The following is a 20468-nucleotide window of genomic DNA, read 5'->3' as shown; positions in this document are numbered from 1 at the left end:
AAGAAATAAAGGTAATGTGCAAATATAATTAGAAAAGAAAATAGTGTAAAAGCAATTAAATTTAGAAACGGTATAGTAGTAAATATAGGCCTGGAATTAAATATATATACTTCAAAGATTACAAGTGCTATAAATGATTTTGCTTGCTCAGCATGAGGTACATGATCAAAAATGCACCAGCACTGCAGTCTTCTTAACAATTTGTGTGTGGGTTCCACTGTGATGTACAAAAATACCCTTAATTATAGCATTGCCTGGGTAATTTTAAGGAACAAGAAAAAAAAACTCACTAAAAACTTTAAGTAGTAAAGTGACTTTGATGTTTTGCTCAACCTTTATATAACCTTATCCCTGTTTTGTTATCACTTACTCTACAGGCGCCTGGGAGAAAAAAAAAAGAAAGAAATCAATGAAACTTAAATGAAAGTATCAGTTCTTTTGCTGAACGGATAAGGTCAGTTAAGAAACAGCGCTTGACTCCAGCACACTTGTTCAATAAAGCAAAGAGCAAAGTAAAAAGTGCAGTAGCCCGTAGCAACCAATCATCTCTCATTGATCTAACTGCTGTAAACTGAAATCCGATTGGTTACTATAGATTTTTGTAATATGTGAACTTGGTGTAAGCAGATAAAGATCTCTATCTATCTATCTATCTATCTATCTATCTATCTATCTATCTATCTATCTCTATATATATATATATATATATATATATATATATATATATATCTATATATTATATTTAGATCTATCCACATATATATATATATATGGATAGATAGATAGATAGAGATATATATATATATATATATATATATATATATATATATATATATATATAGTTATATTGTTTCTTAAACTGCATATATGAGAATACATGCAATTTATATCTATAATGTAAACAGGCAGATTGTCCAGCCCTGCGTGGGAGAGGATAATCCTTTACTGTTCTATGTAGAAGAGGGAAGCCCAGCTGTCATAGTCAGTGTACTATCACATTGTATATTAATGTTCTGGCCATTTTACAGGAGCAGACAGATATTTGCTCAGCTATGTGCTGAAGAAAAACGTATATTGTGTGATATATATATATATATATATATATATATATATATATATATATATATATATATATATATATATATATGAATTATATAATAGAATTATGTTCAGTTATGTGCTGAAGAGAAGAATTACATTATGTCAGATAAGTGCTGCAGTTGAATGCTCTAAATGATATAAGCAGATAATTAAATATGGTTTTTAAAACATTATACGCAGTTTTGGGTTACATTCCATGTTATGGGTGTATACTAACATATTTGGTCTTTAAAAGAGAAGTATGGGTTTCACAAAAAAAGAAAAAAAAGTTATACTCGCCTAGGTGGATGCAGCATCGATATGCATCTCTTCCCCACTGCCTCCACAATGAGAACTGAGCGATCAAACACCAGCGATTCTCCCCACTGTTCTGAACAGAGTGCTCTTACCGTCAGCCACTGGCTCTCTGCTCTGCCCCTTCAGCACTCACTGGAGCTCTGAGCTGTACAGGGGGTAGGAAGGGGGCCTCTCACTGAGAGGCTGAGCCAGTTGCTGGTCCAAGCTGCTGAGTGGATCCCAACTGTGAAGTTGGAATCGACCCAAATCTTGGACTAGCCAAGTGACATCAACCGGCAACAGGCTTTATCCCACTGTTGGCTGATGGTTCACTCTGCACCCCTGTGATCATGTGATAATAGAAGTAGGGCCAAAAAAGCTTTGGCCCTACTTCCCCTTTAAAATTGTGGGTCCAGGATAAGGTGTAAAGACCTGAGTACACATTACGAAGGAGAAACAGGAAAAATCACAACACTATGTTGGCACACAATGAACACAAGCACTTTTACCATCCAGGGCAAAGCAACAGGTTTATTTTAACCATCGTGACACTGCAACATGCCTTTTTTTACTTCTCTCACACACACACAACACCCGATGCTATAAGAACATAATTTAATGTTGGAGTAGAAAACAATAAAGCTAAACATTTTCTCAGACCGTACTGTCAACGTTCATTGAAGTGATACAACCCCCATCAGCATATTTGGTAATATTGGAGTAATTTTAGAGAATTTTTTTTTTTATAAATCAGTAGCTATTACTGCCCATCTAGATAGTAATTAATTTCAGTTCAGTTCAGTCATATTCCACAGACCATCTAACAGGGCCATTGTAATTAGACTTTCTGAAGCCACAGCTAACTCTCTTCTCTGCTTAGATTAAACGTTTCCAGTCAGATTCAAAGTTCCGAGGCAGGTCTAATTCTGAAAGGTAACAAAGGGAAATCTGTGACTTTTCTTTCTTTCTGGCTTTCTGAATGAAAGGGGCCAAATATATGTGTGTGTTTGGGAATACTTCTCTTGCTTCAAAAATAGGGGGTTCTCAGATATTTAGATTACCATCACAGGAAATGGGGTGGGCTGGTGCAATACAACAATGCCTGAACAAAAAAAACTAATCACTGAGAAGACAGGCTGTACTTCATGGGTGCATCTCAACATCAGGCAAGTTAACCCTCTTTTTTTCTTTCTTGCTTACCTACATACACTATCATGTGTCCCCCACCAGAGCCTCTACCAGGAGTGGAGACCCATGATCCACCACTGCACACTGTGCCCATGCTAATCAGTCCATTCAACATAATGTCATCAAACGTCTGTGGAATTCAGAACTTGAGAGGGCCCCATCATTGGAGAGCTAATAAAAATTGTCCACTTTACCCTGGCAGCAACATATAGACCAAAAAAAAACCCGTGCACTCTGCAGTGGGAAAGAGAAAATCCATGGGACTAGGCACATTATGTGACCACAGATTTTATTGAATTTAAGTGGGCTTTTAGATTAGTTTTTTTTTACCAACATTGTGATTAGTTAGGGGAGCATGTGGTGGGGGTTGATGCCTAGATATCATCTAGAGCAGCCTTTTTCAACCTTTTTAACTCAGAAGAACCCTTGAAATTACTTTTCGGTCTAAAAGAACCCCTGCTAAAAATGACTATGTCTACAACTGGTAATACGTTAATGCAATAGTCAGTGGGAAGAATGTCCCTTAAGCTTGTGGTCATTGGGAAGAAATACCCCCTTATGCCTAGTACACACGGTCAGACTTTTGACCCCGCAAAAGTCCGCAGTGAGCCAGTCGGAAGTCCAACAGACAAAAAGAGAACAGAATCTCTATCTAAGGTCTGTTAGACTTCCGACCAAAAAAAGTCTGATGGAGGCTACACACAGTTGGACTTTCCGAGAAAAAAAGCCTGGCTGACTTTTTTTTCTTTTTTTTTCTACAGTTTAGATGTAATAGATGAATGTTTTGATTTGAAGAACCAGTGCTGATTTAGAGAATAATGCTAATGATAATAATAATTAATAATAATAATAATGATAATAAAAAAAAAACAGATTGTTTCCTCCTAGAAATGCTCCATTTCACTATGGAAGAGATTTGAAAAAAAAAAAAAGTTTTCTTAATGTTTCAATGTTTTCTATGTTAAGACTATAAACCTATAAAAAATTTGAATATTAAATATTATTGTAAAAATGAAAAATAAATAAAAGACAAGAAAATTACAAACATGTTGCATACAATCTGAAATCACTGGGTTAAAACTGAGTGAATGTTTTGAGGTTTAAAGATGTCAAGAAAACATGTCAAAGGATTCATATGAATAAGTGACTGAAATAGATAACACTCCATGACTGAACCTATCAAAACAGCTTATAAGATGGCTTGTAGAATTTGTGCTTTATCACAGTTTTATCAGTCAGAATTGTATGCACTCACTAATATAAACTGTAAGGTTGGAAATGTTAAACATCCATTTACACAACTCCTTGTCAGTGAACTTTAATTTCAAACACAAAGCTGGTAGTTGACTCAAACGATCCTCGCAGGAAACCAGTCTGTGCTTATTAACTGTGAAATATTCTAAAGAAATGATTGCCATTTCAAGCAGGAAGGTCAACAATCGGCTTCAAGGAAACCGTCTGTGGAATGGGTGAATTACAAAACCAAATGTAACTGGAGAACAGATGTATTCTCACTTACACATAAAACAAGATGCATTGTAGAGACCAATAATAGCTACATAGTCAAGTGGCAACATACTCTAGAGAGGAAAACAATAAGGCTGTTTGCAGAAGGTCAGCAGTTATCCTCTATTAATTATTTTGCTCATTCTTTTAAACAGAATTTTTTGGAACATAAACTGGCTCCTAATTTTGAGCATCGCTTGAAAATACTGAGATCCTCCTAGGTGGACATAATAAGTGATTCTGGTAAAGTTATCTTGGAATAGTGCCATGTGAGCAAGCCCAATTCTAACTGAGTGTGCTCAGTCATCTCTTGCAAAATGCAAGATGGTACCTACCCTTTAGAAGTCATTTTCAAGGATCTATGGGCATCCTTAGTTTGAAGGTACTCAAAGATAGTTCATGTATCATCACATTCATGTGGCAACACTGAAGAAATTACACTTTGCTACAATGCAAAGTAGTGAATGTACAGCCTGTATAACAGTTTAATTTTGCTGTCAAAATAACTCAACACACAGCCACTAATGTCTAAACCACTGGCAACAAAAGTGAGTACACCCCTAAATGAAAATGTCAAAATTTGGCCCAAAGTGTCAATATTTTGTGTGGCCACCATTATTTTCCAGCACTGTCTAAAGCCCCATACACACGGTCACACTTTTTGCCAACCAACTTCAAAATCTGCAAGTTTTCTAATTTGTCTGACCGTGTGTACGCTCCATCGGACCAACTTTTTTGGGTTTCATCCAACAAAAGTTGGGTCTGCAAATGGACCAACTTTTCGGCAACAAAAGTCCGATGGTGCCTTGTCTGACCGTGTGTACAGCAAGCCAACCAACTTTTGTACAAAGTGCAAATACGCATGCTCAGAACCAATGTTAAAATCAACCAACAATAGCAGAAGTTAACCAAAGGCTGGCGGTAAAGAGCAGAAAAACCATGTGATGTTGGGTAATTTTTAGAAAAGTTTGCAGAAAAGTCTGACCGTGTGTATGCTATGGGTGTGACTGGACAAATCAATTAAGAAAAAAATCCAAGGGAAAGTTTGTTGGATGTGTGACCGTGTGTACGAGCCTTTAGCCCTCTTGGGCATGGAGTTCACCAGAGCTTTACAGGTTGTATCTAGGAGTTTTATAAATCTCTGGGGTAAACAAATCTTTGACAGGAGCCTGGAAGGAAACCATAGAAGATTAAGAACATAAATCTAGCTGGCTTTTACTGGGTTCCCATGAGGAAAAAAGTGAAGTCCTCTGTTTATTCTGTTTATTTTACCTGTTTTGTTAGTTTGTATGGTTATGTTGCCATTCTCTTTTGTTTTTTACCCTGCACCTTTTTCCTCCCGCATAGCGACCATTGCATACCCACATGCCGAACACATAACAAACCACCCAGGAATTTTGATTTTCCTGCCTCAAGAGTGTCCGGCCCCCCATGCTTGCCTTCGGCTCATAAAGCTACTACATCCGCACACTTCCATACACTCTCCACCCCCCATGAGAATAGTCTCATTGATTGTAAAGGGGCTTCGATCCCCTATCAAGCGACTTTAGATCTTAAGGCACCTTAAAAGACTCAAAACGGACATAGCTCTACTCCAGGAAACTCACCTGACTCGTTCGGACTTTCACCGCATGCAAAAACTGTGGGTGGGTTCAGTTCTAGGATCCGACACAGTTGGCCAGAAGGCCAGGGGTTATCATTTTGATACACAAACGCCTTCCTTGCAAAATACTCTTGACTTCCACAGATGACCAGGGTAGATTTCTCACTATACATGTCCAATTTGGTGATAGGGATTTTATGGTCTCCAATGTCTATGCACCTAACTCCCCTGGCAAACACTTTCTGGGAGACCTGTCTTCCAAACTCCTACAACACCCCCTCATACCACATATTGTCGGAGGTGACTTCAACTGTACCTTGCACTTGTTAGAAGACAGATCCACCACAAACAAATTGCTAAAACAGAATCACACTCCAATTAAACTCAGTTAGCCTCTACCATGGACTCTGTCCATTTCACTGACCTGTGGCGACTTTCTCACCCCCTGGACAGAGAGTACACATTTTACTCCATCCCCCATAAGGTGTTTACGAGAATTGATTTATTTTTCGGTACAGACAATGTGATCCCTTGGATCTCTGAAACTGAAATACATGAAATAGCTATTTCTGACCATGTTCCAATATCTATTAACTTAAAAGACATGACTCCTAATTCTCCTGCTCGTATGTGGCGATTCCCTTCTTACCTATACAAAAACGCGGACTTCCAGACTTATATAGATGGGGCTTGGAGGGAGTACGCCGAAGAACACAAATCTGAGCACAGTGTGGTGACACAGGTAAGCAGGTACGTGGCCAGAAAGGCAGTAGATAGAAGTTGCCACCTGATGCAGAATGACTCTCACTAGGGTGACCTTAATAGAAATCTTCACCTGAGCCACTTGGGGAACTAAATTTCCAATTACACCGCTTTCCAACAGTTACATTTTAGGCATGCCTCTGTTGATAATTGTAACAGTTGTCAGTGTGCTAATGTCGCTCTCATCCTAGCTTTCAAGCCCTCAAATATTTGGTGTTTTAGCTGATCACATGCACAGAACCATAGCAACTGCAGATCTAAAGAGAGGCTAAGATGGCTTCATCCTTGGCTATTAAGGATAGGAAAGATTAGTTAAATTTTATGATCATGATGGACTTGTAATGTTGGACAAATTTCAATATACAAACTGCAGAATTGGCTAGCTGGGAACCTTCAGACAGACAGGAACAGACAGAATACAAGTACACAGAAAAATGATAGCAACAGAAGACTGAGGGGCGTTTCACACCAAAACATGAAAGGCTTGTTCTGTGCATGCTTTCTGCACTGCAGATGAACGCACTGCCCTTGCAAGAGTATTCAGGTTCTATGAACTGTTACGGGCACTCCAAACACATCTTTGCAAGTCCCAAAATGCATGGTACAACAGCATGAGGTGGTTTGGTGCAGTGCGTTCTGAAAAAAGTAATGCTTGCTCTACTTTTTTTGTGTTCCAGTTTCCAGACTGCATGGGATTGCAGGATAAATGTACATGTATGCACATGTTCCAGTAGGTATAAACTAGGGTTGTCCCGATACCGATACTAGTATCGGTATAGAGACCGATACAGAGCATTTGTGCGAGTACTTGTACTCACACAAATGCTCCCGATGCCTGACCCAATACTAGCTCGTTGGGCCGTATCGGGCAGAGTCAGTAGGCGGATTGGTGTGCGGCCTAAGTGGGCATGCGGACTCTAATCACTAAACATTGTGGAAGAACGAGTCTGTGGCCAGTTATGTGCTAGACCCAGATCCTGCCCACTGAGCATGCTCACCAGAAGCTGCTACAAGACATTTGCCTTTCACAAAGGAGGCAGAAAAGAATGCACAAGACAACAGCGTCTGCAGTTTGGATGTAATTTGTCCTTAAACCCTCCTCGGCTAGGCAAGGGCTTTCTCTGATTTCATGCTTCTTTGGCAGGTGGAGCGATGTTTTTATTTAAAATGACCTCACCACCACATCACTTTTCAGCTCATATAAAGTGCATCTTCACTCATTAGATGCAGTAGGTAGCATTGTACTTCTCCAATGTTAGATGGACTGGGCAGCATTGTACTTCTCCAGTGTTAGATGCAGTCACTGTTTCCAGTGGCTGTCAGAATACAATGGAGTCAGTGCTCATAACTGCCGCCTATCAGTGCCAGCCACCTGTGAGTGCCATCAGTGCCCATAACTGCCACCTATCAGTGCCAGCCACCTGTCAGTGCCATTAGTGCCCATAACTGCCGCCTATCAGATCCACCTGTCAGTGCCTCCCATCAGTGCCAGCCACCTGTCAGTGCCAGTGCCCGTAGGTGCCACCTATCAGTCAGTGCCATCTATCAGTGCCATCTATCTATCCCCATCAGTCAGTGCCACCTATCAGTGACCATCAGTCAAACTGCCATGTGGCATTAAAAAAAAGTATAGGTAATGGGTATCCCGAGTACATAAAAAAAGTATCGGTACTTATACTCGGTCCTAAAAAAGTGGTATCGGGACAACCCTAGTATAAACCATTAACCAATGCAGAAAAACTGGCTCAGAAGTTGAAGACAGCGCAGGTCAGAAAAGCAGACAGTGGTTGGAGCTCAAGGGTCAGTAGAGGCCAAATTTAATGCACCAGCAATCACTGGTGAGAACAGAGCCACAAACACAAAACAGATGAGACACAGGTGAATAAGGGCAAAAGAAACAATTACAAAGCAGTGTTGAAAGGAAAAACACACCAGATTTTATTTATTAAAAGGGAAACACCAAACATATGAATATACATCAATAAGAAAATAATACAAGGACTAAAATTTAACAGAAGGATTTATGATTTTTTGCTATAAAACAGCACTGTCAGATTTTGTTTGTCTGTTCCCCACACTGATGTATTCTAATGGTCGGCTGTATCACATACACAAGGATTCTAACCCCTGCCCACTCTATCTGAAACCAAAGAAAATAATCAAACAAACCTCTGCCTACTTCATCTGAAACCAAATAAAACATATTTTTAATGGGCCAATACAGATTATTTTTCCCCTCCTTCAGATCTTCATTTGCAAGAAATTTTAGACTACACATACTATAATCACCCAAGATTAAAACATGACAATGACCCAAAGTGCAGGTATACATCAAAATGAGAGTAACTCAAGCAGTAGACTTTTTTCTCTCCATTCTATCCTAGAATTGTCAATCCCATTAAAATAGGACCTAAAACATACAACTCTGACAATGCATCCCACAAATTTGCACTAAAGCAGTTTTTTTATATAGCAGTTAGTCAAACTCCCTTACTAAGCATGTCTTAACAACAGTTACAGAAAGCACAAAAGTTGTTACTAATAATGGAGGTTCTACTAGTTACTAAATATAATCATTTGCACACTTTTTTCCACCAATATTTTTGACTGATTATTACGCAATAAACATACAGCAATGCAAAATGATGTATCTGTTTTGTTACTGTGTTTTAGATGAAAGTTGGACCAAATCTTAGGAATGGTTTGTCCTGAAAATACTGTTTTCAAAAAACATGAAACTTCCTTTTTCCAGTTTTTATGAGGGGCAGGGCTGTTGTTAGATATTACAGGGGGCCGGACAGCATACCTGATGGGGCCCCTTCAAAAAGGATTACAATTATATTTCCGATAAAAAATACACTAAAATAATTATTAGCAAACACAAATGCAACAAAACGTACAAAATTCCTGCTAAGTCTAAAATATAAAACTGTTTTGTGTGTGAATGCGGTATTGGGGCTCATTCACATGGGTGCTGTGGCCTGTGCAGTGTTAATTGGTGGTTTGTTTATGTGGCTGGTTTCTGATGTTATGCTATGAGTATACAGCAGCTGTGCGAACATAGCCATCGATCCTAATTTGACAAGCATGTGGGTGCAGGTGTACGACCCTGAACACAGACAATATGCATTCATGGCCACTCACCCACACCTGCACACCTATCAGATTAAATCTTGTGGCTGTGTTCATATAGCTGCATATAGCTTACCCATGGGTCTGCCTGTTTCATGGGACAGAAATGTCAACTAAACAGTACATGAGAACCTTACTTCCCCATGTAATAGATGCAGCAAAGAGTCTGATCCCTAAACAATGGAAGGACCCTATAAGCCCGACAGAGAAGAGCTGGTTTTGTAGAATTAATGATATATATTATGCTGAACAGCTCAGGTACATGGGAGAGGAGGGAGAAGGCGGATTTAAACGAAAATGGCAGGATTGGGTTAATTTTAAACTTGGACCAAGGTATATAGATAGGATGATATAGTGTAGGAAGGTGAACGGGCAAAGAGTGATTCAATAGGAGACAGAACTCCGGAGATAGGGGAGGGTGGGAGGGCGGGGATAAGGGTTGGGGGTGGCTTGTGGGAGGGGCGAAAAATATAAAAAAAAAAAAAAAAAAAAAAATATATAGCTGCTGTGTCTCCACATTGTAACAGATGAATCCAACCACAGGAACAACCCACTTGTTCATATATATTGCAAAATATGCCACATTCACAGTGCTCTGGCCCACTATTATATATATATATATATATATATATATATATGTTTTTTTATTGTGTCAATTGTGTTGCACCAACCACCAATTGTGGCAGCTGTGCACATCTGCAGAGGGCAATGTGTTTCCTTGCAGTGCAGAAAAATGTATGCTCTTGCAACACAAGCAAGGGAATGGGACCGACCTGGAAGTGTGAAAGCATATGTACTAGCAGTGAAATTATTTTAGGAATCGTATAATATTGCTAGATCTGAACTGTAGGTGATGGGACACATTAAAGCCATTCTCCACTCTGGAAAAAAAATAATTAGAAGTCTGCATCAACAAATCCTGTAGCTGTTGACTTTGATAACGGAACAATTACCTTTCCAGGGATCCAGCGCTGTCCCCACCCAGGCTTGTTCTTCACTAGCCTTCAGATTCCCAGCGCTGGCATCCTAACTGTGGGCAGCTGGCTATTCTACTTTTTGCTGCCCACAGCTGTGCTCACTAGGGGCCAGATTCAGGTAGAATTGCGGCGGCGTAACGTATCGTAGATACGTTACACCGCCGCAAGTTTTCATCGCAAGTGCCTGATTCACAAAGAACTTGCGATGAAAACTACAGGGCGGCAGGAAAGATCAGGAGAGAAGAAAGATCGGACAGAATGAGGAATACAGGAGAGAAGGACTGCTCAGAGACAGAGGGGCACAATCAGATATTAAGGAGAAGGATCAGAGCTTAATTGCAGGGAGAAGGAGGGGCAATATCTGAGAGTGAGGAAGGCAAGAATCTGGCAGGAGGAAGAGCAGAGAAACAAAGTTACAATAAGAGGTATACAGATGGCAACAGGAACAGTCACACTGGGAGTGCAGCTATCATCAGAGCACTGAGCTGCTCTGTGAGAAAATGACAGGACACAGGAGGCTGTGAAACAAAGTGGAGCTTGGCAGCTGCAGAAAGACTTGTTAGTTGCCCGGGGCTGGTGGTCCTCCCTTACCTGATGAGGGGTTAGATAAAGTGCTGGGGGTTTAGCTTGATACAAATCACAGTATAATACATCTGTAAACCTAATTTCTACTAAATGGAAACTGGATATCTATAGACACCAATGGCACAATATTTATAGGGTGTACTGCATTATGATATCATCTGAGTCAGTCAGTCAGTCAGTCAGTCAGTGTCAGCGGTGGAGTAGGGTGCTTCGGACCTTCCGCTTACGAGCCTGCTCTCACCCAGACCTGGCAGTCAGAAGCTAGGCAGACTCTCCATACCTGTGCTACACAAGGAACAGCTCCTAGGAACCAGGAACCAGCTCCTTTCTCTCCTCGTGGACTCCATCTTTCTCCGCAGGTAAGACCCTGTCTCTCAGGGCCTGCCATCCTGGGGAACCACTGACGGCCGTCCTTCTCAGGGCAGCCGTCACACAGACCCCACACTGCGGCTCTCTGCCCCGTCTTTCGCCCGGCATCGCCGCCCGCACGGCCACCCACGATTGTGGTGGCCCCCAGACACCCCCCTGGGTGTATTTTTGGCGCTTTTTGGCATTTCTACACGCCCGCGCCAGCCTGCTCCTTTTCGCGGCCGCCGCGCCTCAGGAAAGTCCGCGGCTTCAGCCGCGGCCTACCGGCGCGCCGACCGTTCTCCCTGCACTTGCTACCAATAGTGCAGATCTCTCTGGATTATCGCCCCCGCACCCCTAGAGGTCCCCTCCACCCCCTGTTCAGCAACCAGATCGGTAAAATTATTTTTTTACCAAGCTGACTGCCCCCCCAGCCTGGGTCCTGTGTTTTGCCTGGCGGCCATCTTGGTACACCTCAGCAGCAGTGACACCCAGCATCCCCCCCTTCTCCCCTCCATAAGCCAACAGTCTTTGATCCAGGGTTTGATCCGATCGCCTTTAGGGATCAGGAAGGAATTTTTTTCCCTGCCGCAGCACATTGGCAAGCTTGCCCAGGGTTTTTTTGCCTTCCTCTGGACCAAAAATTGACGAGAGCGAGGATTCTGCGAATCCTCTCTCACCCAACACCCGCACCCCCGCCCACGGTGACTGGCAACAATGGTTAAATTGCGATACTCTGCAGAAACCATTTGGGGTCTGAGACAATTCGCAACAATATTACCTGCCGTCACCACAAAAGCCTTAAAAACAGATCAACTCTTGAGAGTCGATCGTCGATCGATCATCAAAAATTTCAACCATTCAACACAGCTCAAGCACATATCATGTGCGTTGCTTAACACTAGATCGGCAGTAAAACACCGATCAGAAATCCATGATTTCTTACTACAAAACGATCTAGACTGCCTCTTTATTACAGAAAGTTGGCTTTCAGACGACTGCAACACCATTCTCGGAGAACTGGTACCAGCAAATTATCGCATCTTAACGGAAAATAGAATAGGGCAAAGAGGAGGAGGCCTGGCGGTGATTCATAAGTCTCATATTGCAATCACTAAACCGGTCCTTCAAAATCCTCTACCCTTTATGGAAACCCTTACGCTTCAACTTCAATCTCACTCCCAGGAGACCGTTCACATTCTCCTCTGCTATAGGCCCCCTGGGCCCAAATCGCAGTTGCTACCAGCATTAACAGAGTTCATATCCACTTACTCCCTCAACAGCAATCATCTTTTGCTGCTCGGGGATTTCAATCTGTGGGCCAACTCCTCACAGGATCCCATCGCGGAGGCCTGCATCGACCACCTGGAAGGGTTAGGACTACAGCAACTTATATGCGGACCCACGCATGCTTCAGGTCACACACTCGACCTTATTTTCAGACAAAATCTGAAAATAAACATTTTGGGTAATGAACCTTTGCCATGGACAGACCACCATGCAATTAGCTTCATAATTCCCAGAATTCCACTAGTTATAAAAGCACCCAAGCCGGTGACAATACACTGGGCTAGATCTCAGAAGAAGCTCCACTCGGAACTCTTCAAATCTACCCTGGGAAACCGAATTGGGGCTATTCCTCCTCAGCTAGCAGCCTCAGATACACTGGATGCCATAAATGCAGCTCTGCTACAGTCAGCCGACTTAGCAGCACCAAAGCGCAAAGTCCGCAGCCGGGAAAAAAAGTCCAGCTGGTTCAATAACCAGCTATCGCTACTGAAGCAAGAGCGCAGAAGGGCGGAAGCCGCCTGGAAAAGAAGTCCTTCAGAAGACCGCCTCAACTTCTACAAAGCAGTAACAACACGATATCACAAAGAAATTTTCAAAGAAAAAAAACATCACTTTTCCATGGTGATTAACAGCGCAATGAATCGCCAACGAGAACTCTTCAGGATGGTCACCCAGACCATGAATCCGGGATGTCTTGAAGTCCCCACTTCAGACACCCAAGAGTTCTGTAATGAACTATCGGATTTCTTCATCAACAAAATTGAAAAAATTCGGGTAAGTATTCTGCAAAACAATACTCCACTCAGCCCCCTCTTCAATCAACTACAAAACACCGACAGAAATCCTCTACAATCAACTAAGTTCATTCTGGAACCAATCTCCGTCAATACCACCAAAAATATCATTGGTGCGTTGCGGAACAGCACAGCACCCAATGACATCATTCCCACCAAGCTACTGAAGGAATGTGCCGACATCCTGGCGCCTCCAATCACACAGCTTATAAATCAGTCATTTAAAGAAGGCATAGTGCCTTCCCTGCTGAAAGAGGGCACAATCCTGCCGATCTTGAAAAAACCTAATTTGGATCCTATGGACCCAACTCACCGCCGTCCCATAACAGGTCTAAATGCTCTGTCCAAGATAATGGAGAAAGTGGTGGTAAAACAGCTGCAACAGCATCTGGATACCCACAACCTACTTGATCCATTTCAATCCGGTTTCCGTCCCGGACACGGGACAGAAACGGCCTTACTGAAAATATGGGACGATGCGCTCGAGGCCGCAGACGAAGGAGAATCTTGTCTCCTGGTTCTGCTGGACCTAAGCGCAGCCTTCGACACAGTAGACCATAAATTGTTACTGAGACGACTAGCAGAAGTCGCCGGAGTCACAGAAGATGCTTTACCATGGTTCTCCTCTTTTCTCGGAAACCGATCACAAACAGTGAAACTGGGATCTTTCACGTCAGAAAAACGCACGGTGCCATGTGGGGTCCCCCAAGGATCCCCCCTATCACCGGTGCTGTTTAATATCTATCTTCGTCCTCTCTTTGATATTATCAGTAGCCAAGAACTACTCTATCACTCTTATGCAGACGACACGCAACTGTATTTTCGCATCTGCCACAAAAAGGATCATCATCTCAGATTAGAGAAATGTCTCTCTTCAATAGAAAACTGGATGACTAAGAGTTATCTTAAACTCAATAGCGCTAAAACAGAACTCTTTATGTTTGAGGCCAGTCGGAAGAGTCAACTGGCAACAAACTGGACACCATCGCCCATTCTGGGACAAATCATCTCCCCTAGCTCCAAAGTCAAAAGTCTAGGAGTCACGTTTGACACCTTCATGACAATGGACGCACAAATAGGGTCAGTAGTCAGCGGGTCGCACCATTTGATGCGCCTACTACGCAGACTTATTCCATTTATCCCCAAAGAAGACGTAGCAGTCGTGGTGGGAACAATCGTGAATTCCAGACTGGACTATGCAAATGCCCTTTACCTCGGGCTCCCCAAGTACCAAATCGCTCGTCTACAAGTCGTACAGAATACGGCCGCCAGACTGGTGACTGGGAAAAAATCTTGGGAATCAATCTCACCTTCACTGAGATCCCTTCACTGGTTGCCAGTGAAAGACAGAATTGCATTCAAAGCACTCTGCCTGACACATAAGTGCATCCATGGGAAGGCTCCAAGATATCTATGCGACAAGATCAAACCTCACAATTGCAACCGCATTCTGCGATCCACCGACCAAAATCTGGTCAAGGTTCCAAAAACCAAATACAAGTCCAAAGGAGAAAGAAGGTTTGCGTTCCAAGGCCCCAGGCTTTGGAATGCTTTACCAACCAGCATTCGGTTGGAGCAAAACCACCTGTCCTTCAGAAGGCAGATCAAAACCCTGCTTTTCTGATGGCATGAGACACAAACAACCAGCGCCCAGAGGCGATTCAGTTCGCATGTGCCGCGCTATATAAGTTTTTCATTCATTCATTCATTCATGATTACATTTAAAGCATCCTGGAAGGAAAACAAACCATGCCCACAGAGACAAACAGTGAATAAGTTAATATTTTTGTAAAAAAATTCACTTACATACTCACCAATTAGAATGGAAGCAGTTAATAGTTTAGGGTCGTATGGACTCTTCCCTCTGCCATTCTCAAAATGTGCATCTTCAAGCTTAAATATGTTATCCTGTTAAGAAAAAAATCATATTATTTAGAAAATTGCTATATTCTTCAAAAATAATAAAAATTTAGTTCAAGACATTGAATGCACCAGAAAACAAATAGGCTTTTTAAGTAGTGTCTGGTTCAGACTTATGAAAGGTGAACATGGTTGCTATGGGAGTGCTGCACTATGTACATCATCATTGCTCTTTGCGATGCCTTTCTAAATAAGACTAAACACTTACAGTTCATAGAAAAAAGGCAATACACATGATGCCGATATGTAAATTGTGTTTACCTTGTAAACTAACCTACATGAAATGCATACCCACAGATGGCCCTTCTTATTAACTTTATACATACATTTATTCCTTAGTCTCTGTTCTATAGAGCACTGATGACAATTTTATAAGCAACACATAATCATATAAATTTGCTATAGGCAGACAACCAGATTTTAAACTAGCTTGAAGCACCAAGTAATAATAATGGTGTGGGATTGGCTATTATACATGGGTCTGGACCACTTATGATGCAGAACAGTATGATGTACAATAATATTTTTTAAATAGCAATTGACAATACAACAACCCCACCATATAGTTTCTCTTAGGCCTCGTACTCACGACCAAACATGTCTGCTGAAACTGGTCCGCGGACCAGTTTCAGCGGACATGTTCGTTCGTGTGTAGGCAGTAACGTACAGAATTCCAGCAAACAATCGTCGGCCAGACCGTTTTCCAACGAACAACTGTTTCCTGGTCTTGCTTTAAAACAGTCTGCTGGAATCGTGTCCGTCAGACATGTTCGTTCGTCTGTACACAAAAGCAGCGTACAAAAACCACGCGCATGCTCAGTCCAAATGAGGAGACGGGAGCGCTCGTTCAGGTAAAACTCGCGTTTCTTTGGGATATGGCACATTCGTCATTAGAAACCTTTTATTCTAGCAAGAGAACAATGTCTTAAAAAGGCGCACTAAACCACATTTTAAAGCCTCGTTTTATTAATTCTTCTCTTGCTAGAATAACCCCGTTCTCTTGCTGATGCAATTTCATTAGAGTTGTCCCATACTAAAATGTCACATTTCTTGCTTGTGATGTAATCCTTTAATAATGTTTTCTATGCCAGACGTGTGTTTTGGTTGGTGGTCCTCCATAATTTAGAGTAGTCATTTTTGTAAAGGAATGTGCATTATTTTAAATTTTTTTTTTGTTTCTAGTTATGTCACCATTTAAACTATTTTTTTTTTACATGTTTTTTTCATTTTTTTTTTTTTTTTGGTGTTTCATTAGAGAATATTAAACCATGTTGGCACACCAAATGTCCCCCCCCCCCAAGGAGTGTGTCCTTTGTAAATTACCCATTGTATATTTATTTTAAAGGTTTGCTGCCTAATAATCCCCACAGTATATCAAACAATAGACATGTTTTCAAATGAAAGCAAAAAGCCTTTTATTCAGGCAAATGTCAGCACAAAAAATAAAAAGAACGGCAGCACTAGAATAGATAGCAAACTATATGCAAACTTGCATTTCCAACATGGTGAAGGATAAACTTCCAAGCCTCAGGAGCCAAACACAAAAATATGAAGCAGCAGCACACAAACAAAGGAACCCAAACTGTGGTAGTACAAACAAGATGTCCTTTATGTGGAAGGAAATGGAAGGCAGAAAATCAACGTTTCCTCCTCTTTCCAGCCTTCCCTCCAGGCAGCCTTCCAGCGGATCGAACACGGGGTCTTGCAGGTGGGGTTGATGTGGCAGCAGGAGGATGGTGTTCCGCAAGCCGGGCCGGGTCACATAGTCCAGTGTCTGTGGTCAGCAGGCCCCTCTGCATCCACCAAAGGACCTGGTTCATCAGGGCCTTTGCCAGTCTTCTCTGGTCCTCCTCCCCTTCATTTAAATCATGGGCCAATGAGGCACTGAAGGCCTCTGTGGGGTTGAGGGGGGCCCTCATGATGGCGCTTGCCTCCTGGATCATGCGGAGGCTTGCCTCCTCCACAGGCCTCAACTGCCTCCTTCGGCCTGATGGCCTCACCTGGGGGGGAGAAGACTGGCTGGTGGTGGTTCTCCTGGCCGGGTGGACCTGCTGCAGGCCACTGGGCCCAGCCTCCTCCTGGCTGCCACTGACCCCGGCCTCCTCCTGGCTGCCACTGACCCCGGCCTCCTCCTGGCTGCCACTGACCCCGGCCTCCTCCTGGCTGACAGACACCTGAGGATCTGCCACCTCCTGGCTGATCTCTTCTTCCTGTGTGGAAAAAAAATGAATTTTTTTACAATTTCGCTAAATAAAACCACACTCATTTTCATTTTTTTCGTTTAGTATTTTCTGTTCATTATTACTTGAATACACTCTACTTCTGACCCCTGCAGTTGTCATCCCTGACACCTATTTGTCTGTACACCTTTTTGTTTGCTTTTTCCCTGCTTGGTTTTTTTTTTACAATATCTAATCATTAATCCACCAAGAATTATTTACGCCATAAATATAGAGGAAACTACTATACCTCCTCATCGAAGGGTGGCAGATCTGCATCTCTGTCAGCCAGGCCCTCTTCCTCCGACTCTGCAGGGCTGTGGTCATCTGGGGAAGGTCCGCTGGAAGGTAGCATGGAGGAAAGGTTGGAAGAAAGACTGGACATCGTTTTCCTGCCTTCCATTTCGTCCCGCAAAAAAGCCATCTGTTTATAATACCACAGTTTGGGTTCCTTTGCTTGTCTTGCTGCTGCTCCCGATTTTTGGCTTTTATTAGCTTTGTATGCTCTCCTGTATGTGCTTCTGAGGTTGGCAAGTTTATCCTTCACCATGTTGGCAGTGCATCCTGGCACCCAAGTTTGCATATAATTTGCTAGCTCTTCTAGTGCTGCCGCTCGTACCTCTTTATTGCAATATAAAGAGTGCTTTGAATTCCACAGGATGGGCGTGTCCTGGTATTTTTGAAGTAAGGCCTCTATAGATTCCTTGCTTTGTAGGATGTCCATTGTAATTTTTGCTAAATCATTTTTCTTTTTGAGTCTAGATTACAAAAACATAAACCACAGAAAAATAAATATTCCAAAGGATCAGCGTTGACCTTGATCTAATATGTGTCTTCAAATTTATTACCTATATCTAATTCCAAACACAGTCTCTCTTGTTTAAACAATGATTGGCAGCTCGGCCGCATTGCTTGTACCAAACATTGATTTGCTAGATGCAGAGCCATTGTTCACATTGCAGTAAATATTTAAAATATATAAAATTAAACAATGCTTACAAATGACAGTTTTCATCTAGGCACTATTTCATGTGTAAATCTCATGCCCCTGACAATGGATGACATAAAAGACACTTCCTAATGACCTCTGTACAACCAACACTTGAACAATACTTTGCCTGATCTGAATACACCATTCAAAAACTTGTCAATGAGGTACAGCATTGTTCACATCTCTATTTTGTGAGGTGTCCAAAAGCATTTGGATACCAAAATAACATTGTGGTACCCCATAGACAGAATAGCTTAAAAAGGGTGCAACCAACAGCCCAAACCCCCATCCCATGTGTCTACATTTTCAAGGCCTCTGCTGATCACATTTTTAATTTCCTTACCTTCCTGTCTCTCGCTCCTCGTTTCTCACGCTCGCCTAATTACCGCGTAAGATGCGTAATCACGGCGTAAACCTTTTAAACACTCCGCGTATTTATGAAACCCCGCCCTCGTCACCTTTGCGAGGCCCCTAATCAATGAGTTTAGGAAATATGGCGTTAACTGTGTATGTTCTGGATGCGCTCGAAGATTCTCCGCGTAACGGACGTAAACACGTTGTTTGCATTCTCTACACTCCGCGTATGTATTAAACGCCGCCCTCTTCTCCGCCCATGGCGTAAGAATTCATCTTTTCCACGCCCATAATCTCTGTGGGAAAGGAAAGATGGCGATGTCACACGAGCGGGCACGATGCTCTCATGCCACAAGTGAAGGGACAGAGGCAGGGACGTCCCGATCAAGGAAAAGAAGATATAAAGCCACTAATATGCGGTTCCAGGAAATGGTGGAGTTAGTTTACATCATGCGAAAGAAGGACTATGATGGTGAATTAGGGCCATACAAGACCCCTAACCGCCGAAAGGCACATATTATGGACAAGGTGGCGAGGAGAATGCAGAGGATGTTTGGGATCACCAGGTCCAAGGAACAGCTGAGGAAACGATGGTCAGACTTAAAATTGAGGGAGCCACATCAGATGAAGAAAATACTTAAAATTCTGCGTAAAAGTAAGTAAATATATATTGGGGTTGGGGGGGGGGGGGGATTGTCTGCAATAATGTGTTGCCATGTATATTTCACCATCTGCCTCCTTGGCCTGCTTGTAATTTTAAAGACATGTTGTCATTTATTTTTTAGGACATAAATAACTACATATTTACAAACAGTGTTCTTAGTAAACAACGTAACATCACATAGTTTATCAGAAAGGCTCGGTTATTCCAGGAACAACACACCTGGACATGGCTCACTGGCCAAAAACTTTGTTTGTAAACATTGTGTAAAAGCTAGTTCTAGAAAAAAAAAGTATGAGAATGGGAAAGGCAAACAGGATTCATTCTAAAAACAGTGGTAATAAAGCAGATGTTTTCACATCTGCAATGCAGAGCACCTGTGTCTCCACAAATCAAAAATGGGTTTTGGTAGGGTCTCCCAGAAATACAGTTTAGGGGGGACATCCATGTGTGTCACTTTGCTAAAAAGGGGCAGGATCAGAGCTTGCCATATAGAAGTAATTGCAAAATGTAGGTTTGGTGAAAGATAAAAGTAACTAAATGAAAGCATCTTCTAAGCAATGTGTGCGATTTATGCTCTCCAATATCTGTGTGCTGATGAGTCTACATTTTTTTTGGTTTATTTCAGGGGAAAGAAGTCGCCAGCATTTGGAGGAGGCAGAGAGGGCCAGACAAGGCCAAAATCTGCCATCTCAACATGTGGAGGAGGAGGAGGATGTGGAAGGAGAAGAGGATGTGGAAGGAGAAGAGGATGTGGAAGG

At 42.1% G+C, this 20468-nt stretch overlaps 1 protein-coding gene across 1 annotated transcript in view; it reads right to left on the bottom strand.

The window, feature by feature from the left end:
• The window catches only part of SEMA3A (semaphorin 3A), a 294077-nt gene that overhangs the window by 105198 nt on the left and 168411 nt on the right, over window positions 1-20468 (bottom strand). The window contains exon 5 of the mRNA XM_040343438.1: window positions 15377-15470. Coding sequence (XP_040199372.1) covers window positions 15377-15470 — 94 coding nt within the window. The remainder of the gene's footprint in view (window positions 1-15376; window positions 15471-20468) is intronic.

Source organism: Rana temporaria, chromosome 3 (genome assembly GCF_905171775.1).
Source record: "Rana temporaria chromosome 3, aRanTem1.1, whole genome shotgun sequence".
NCBI lineage: Eukaryota > Metazoa > Chordata > Amphibia > Anura > Ranidae > Rana > Rana temporaria.
This window is presented reverse-complemented; position numbering and strand designations above follow the sequence as displayed.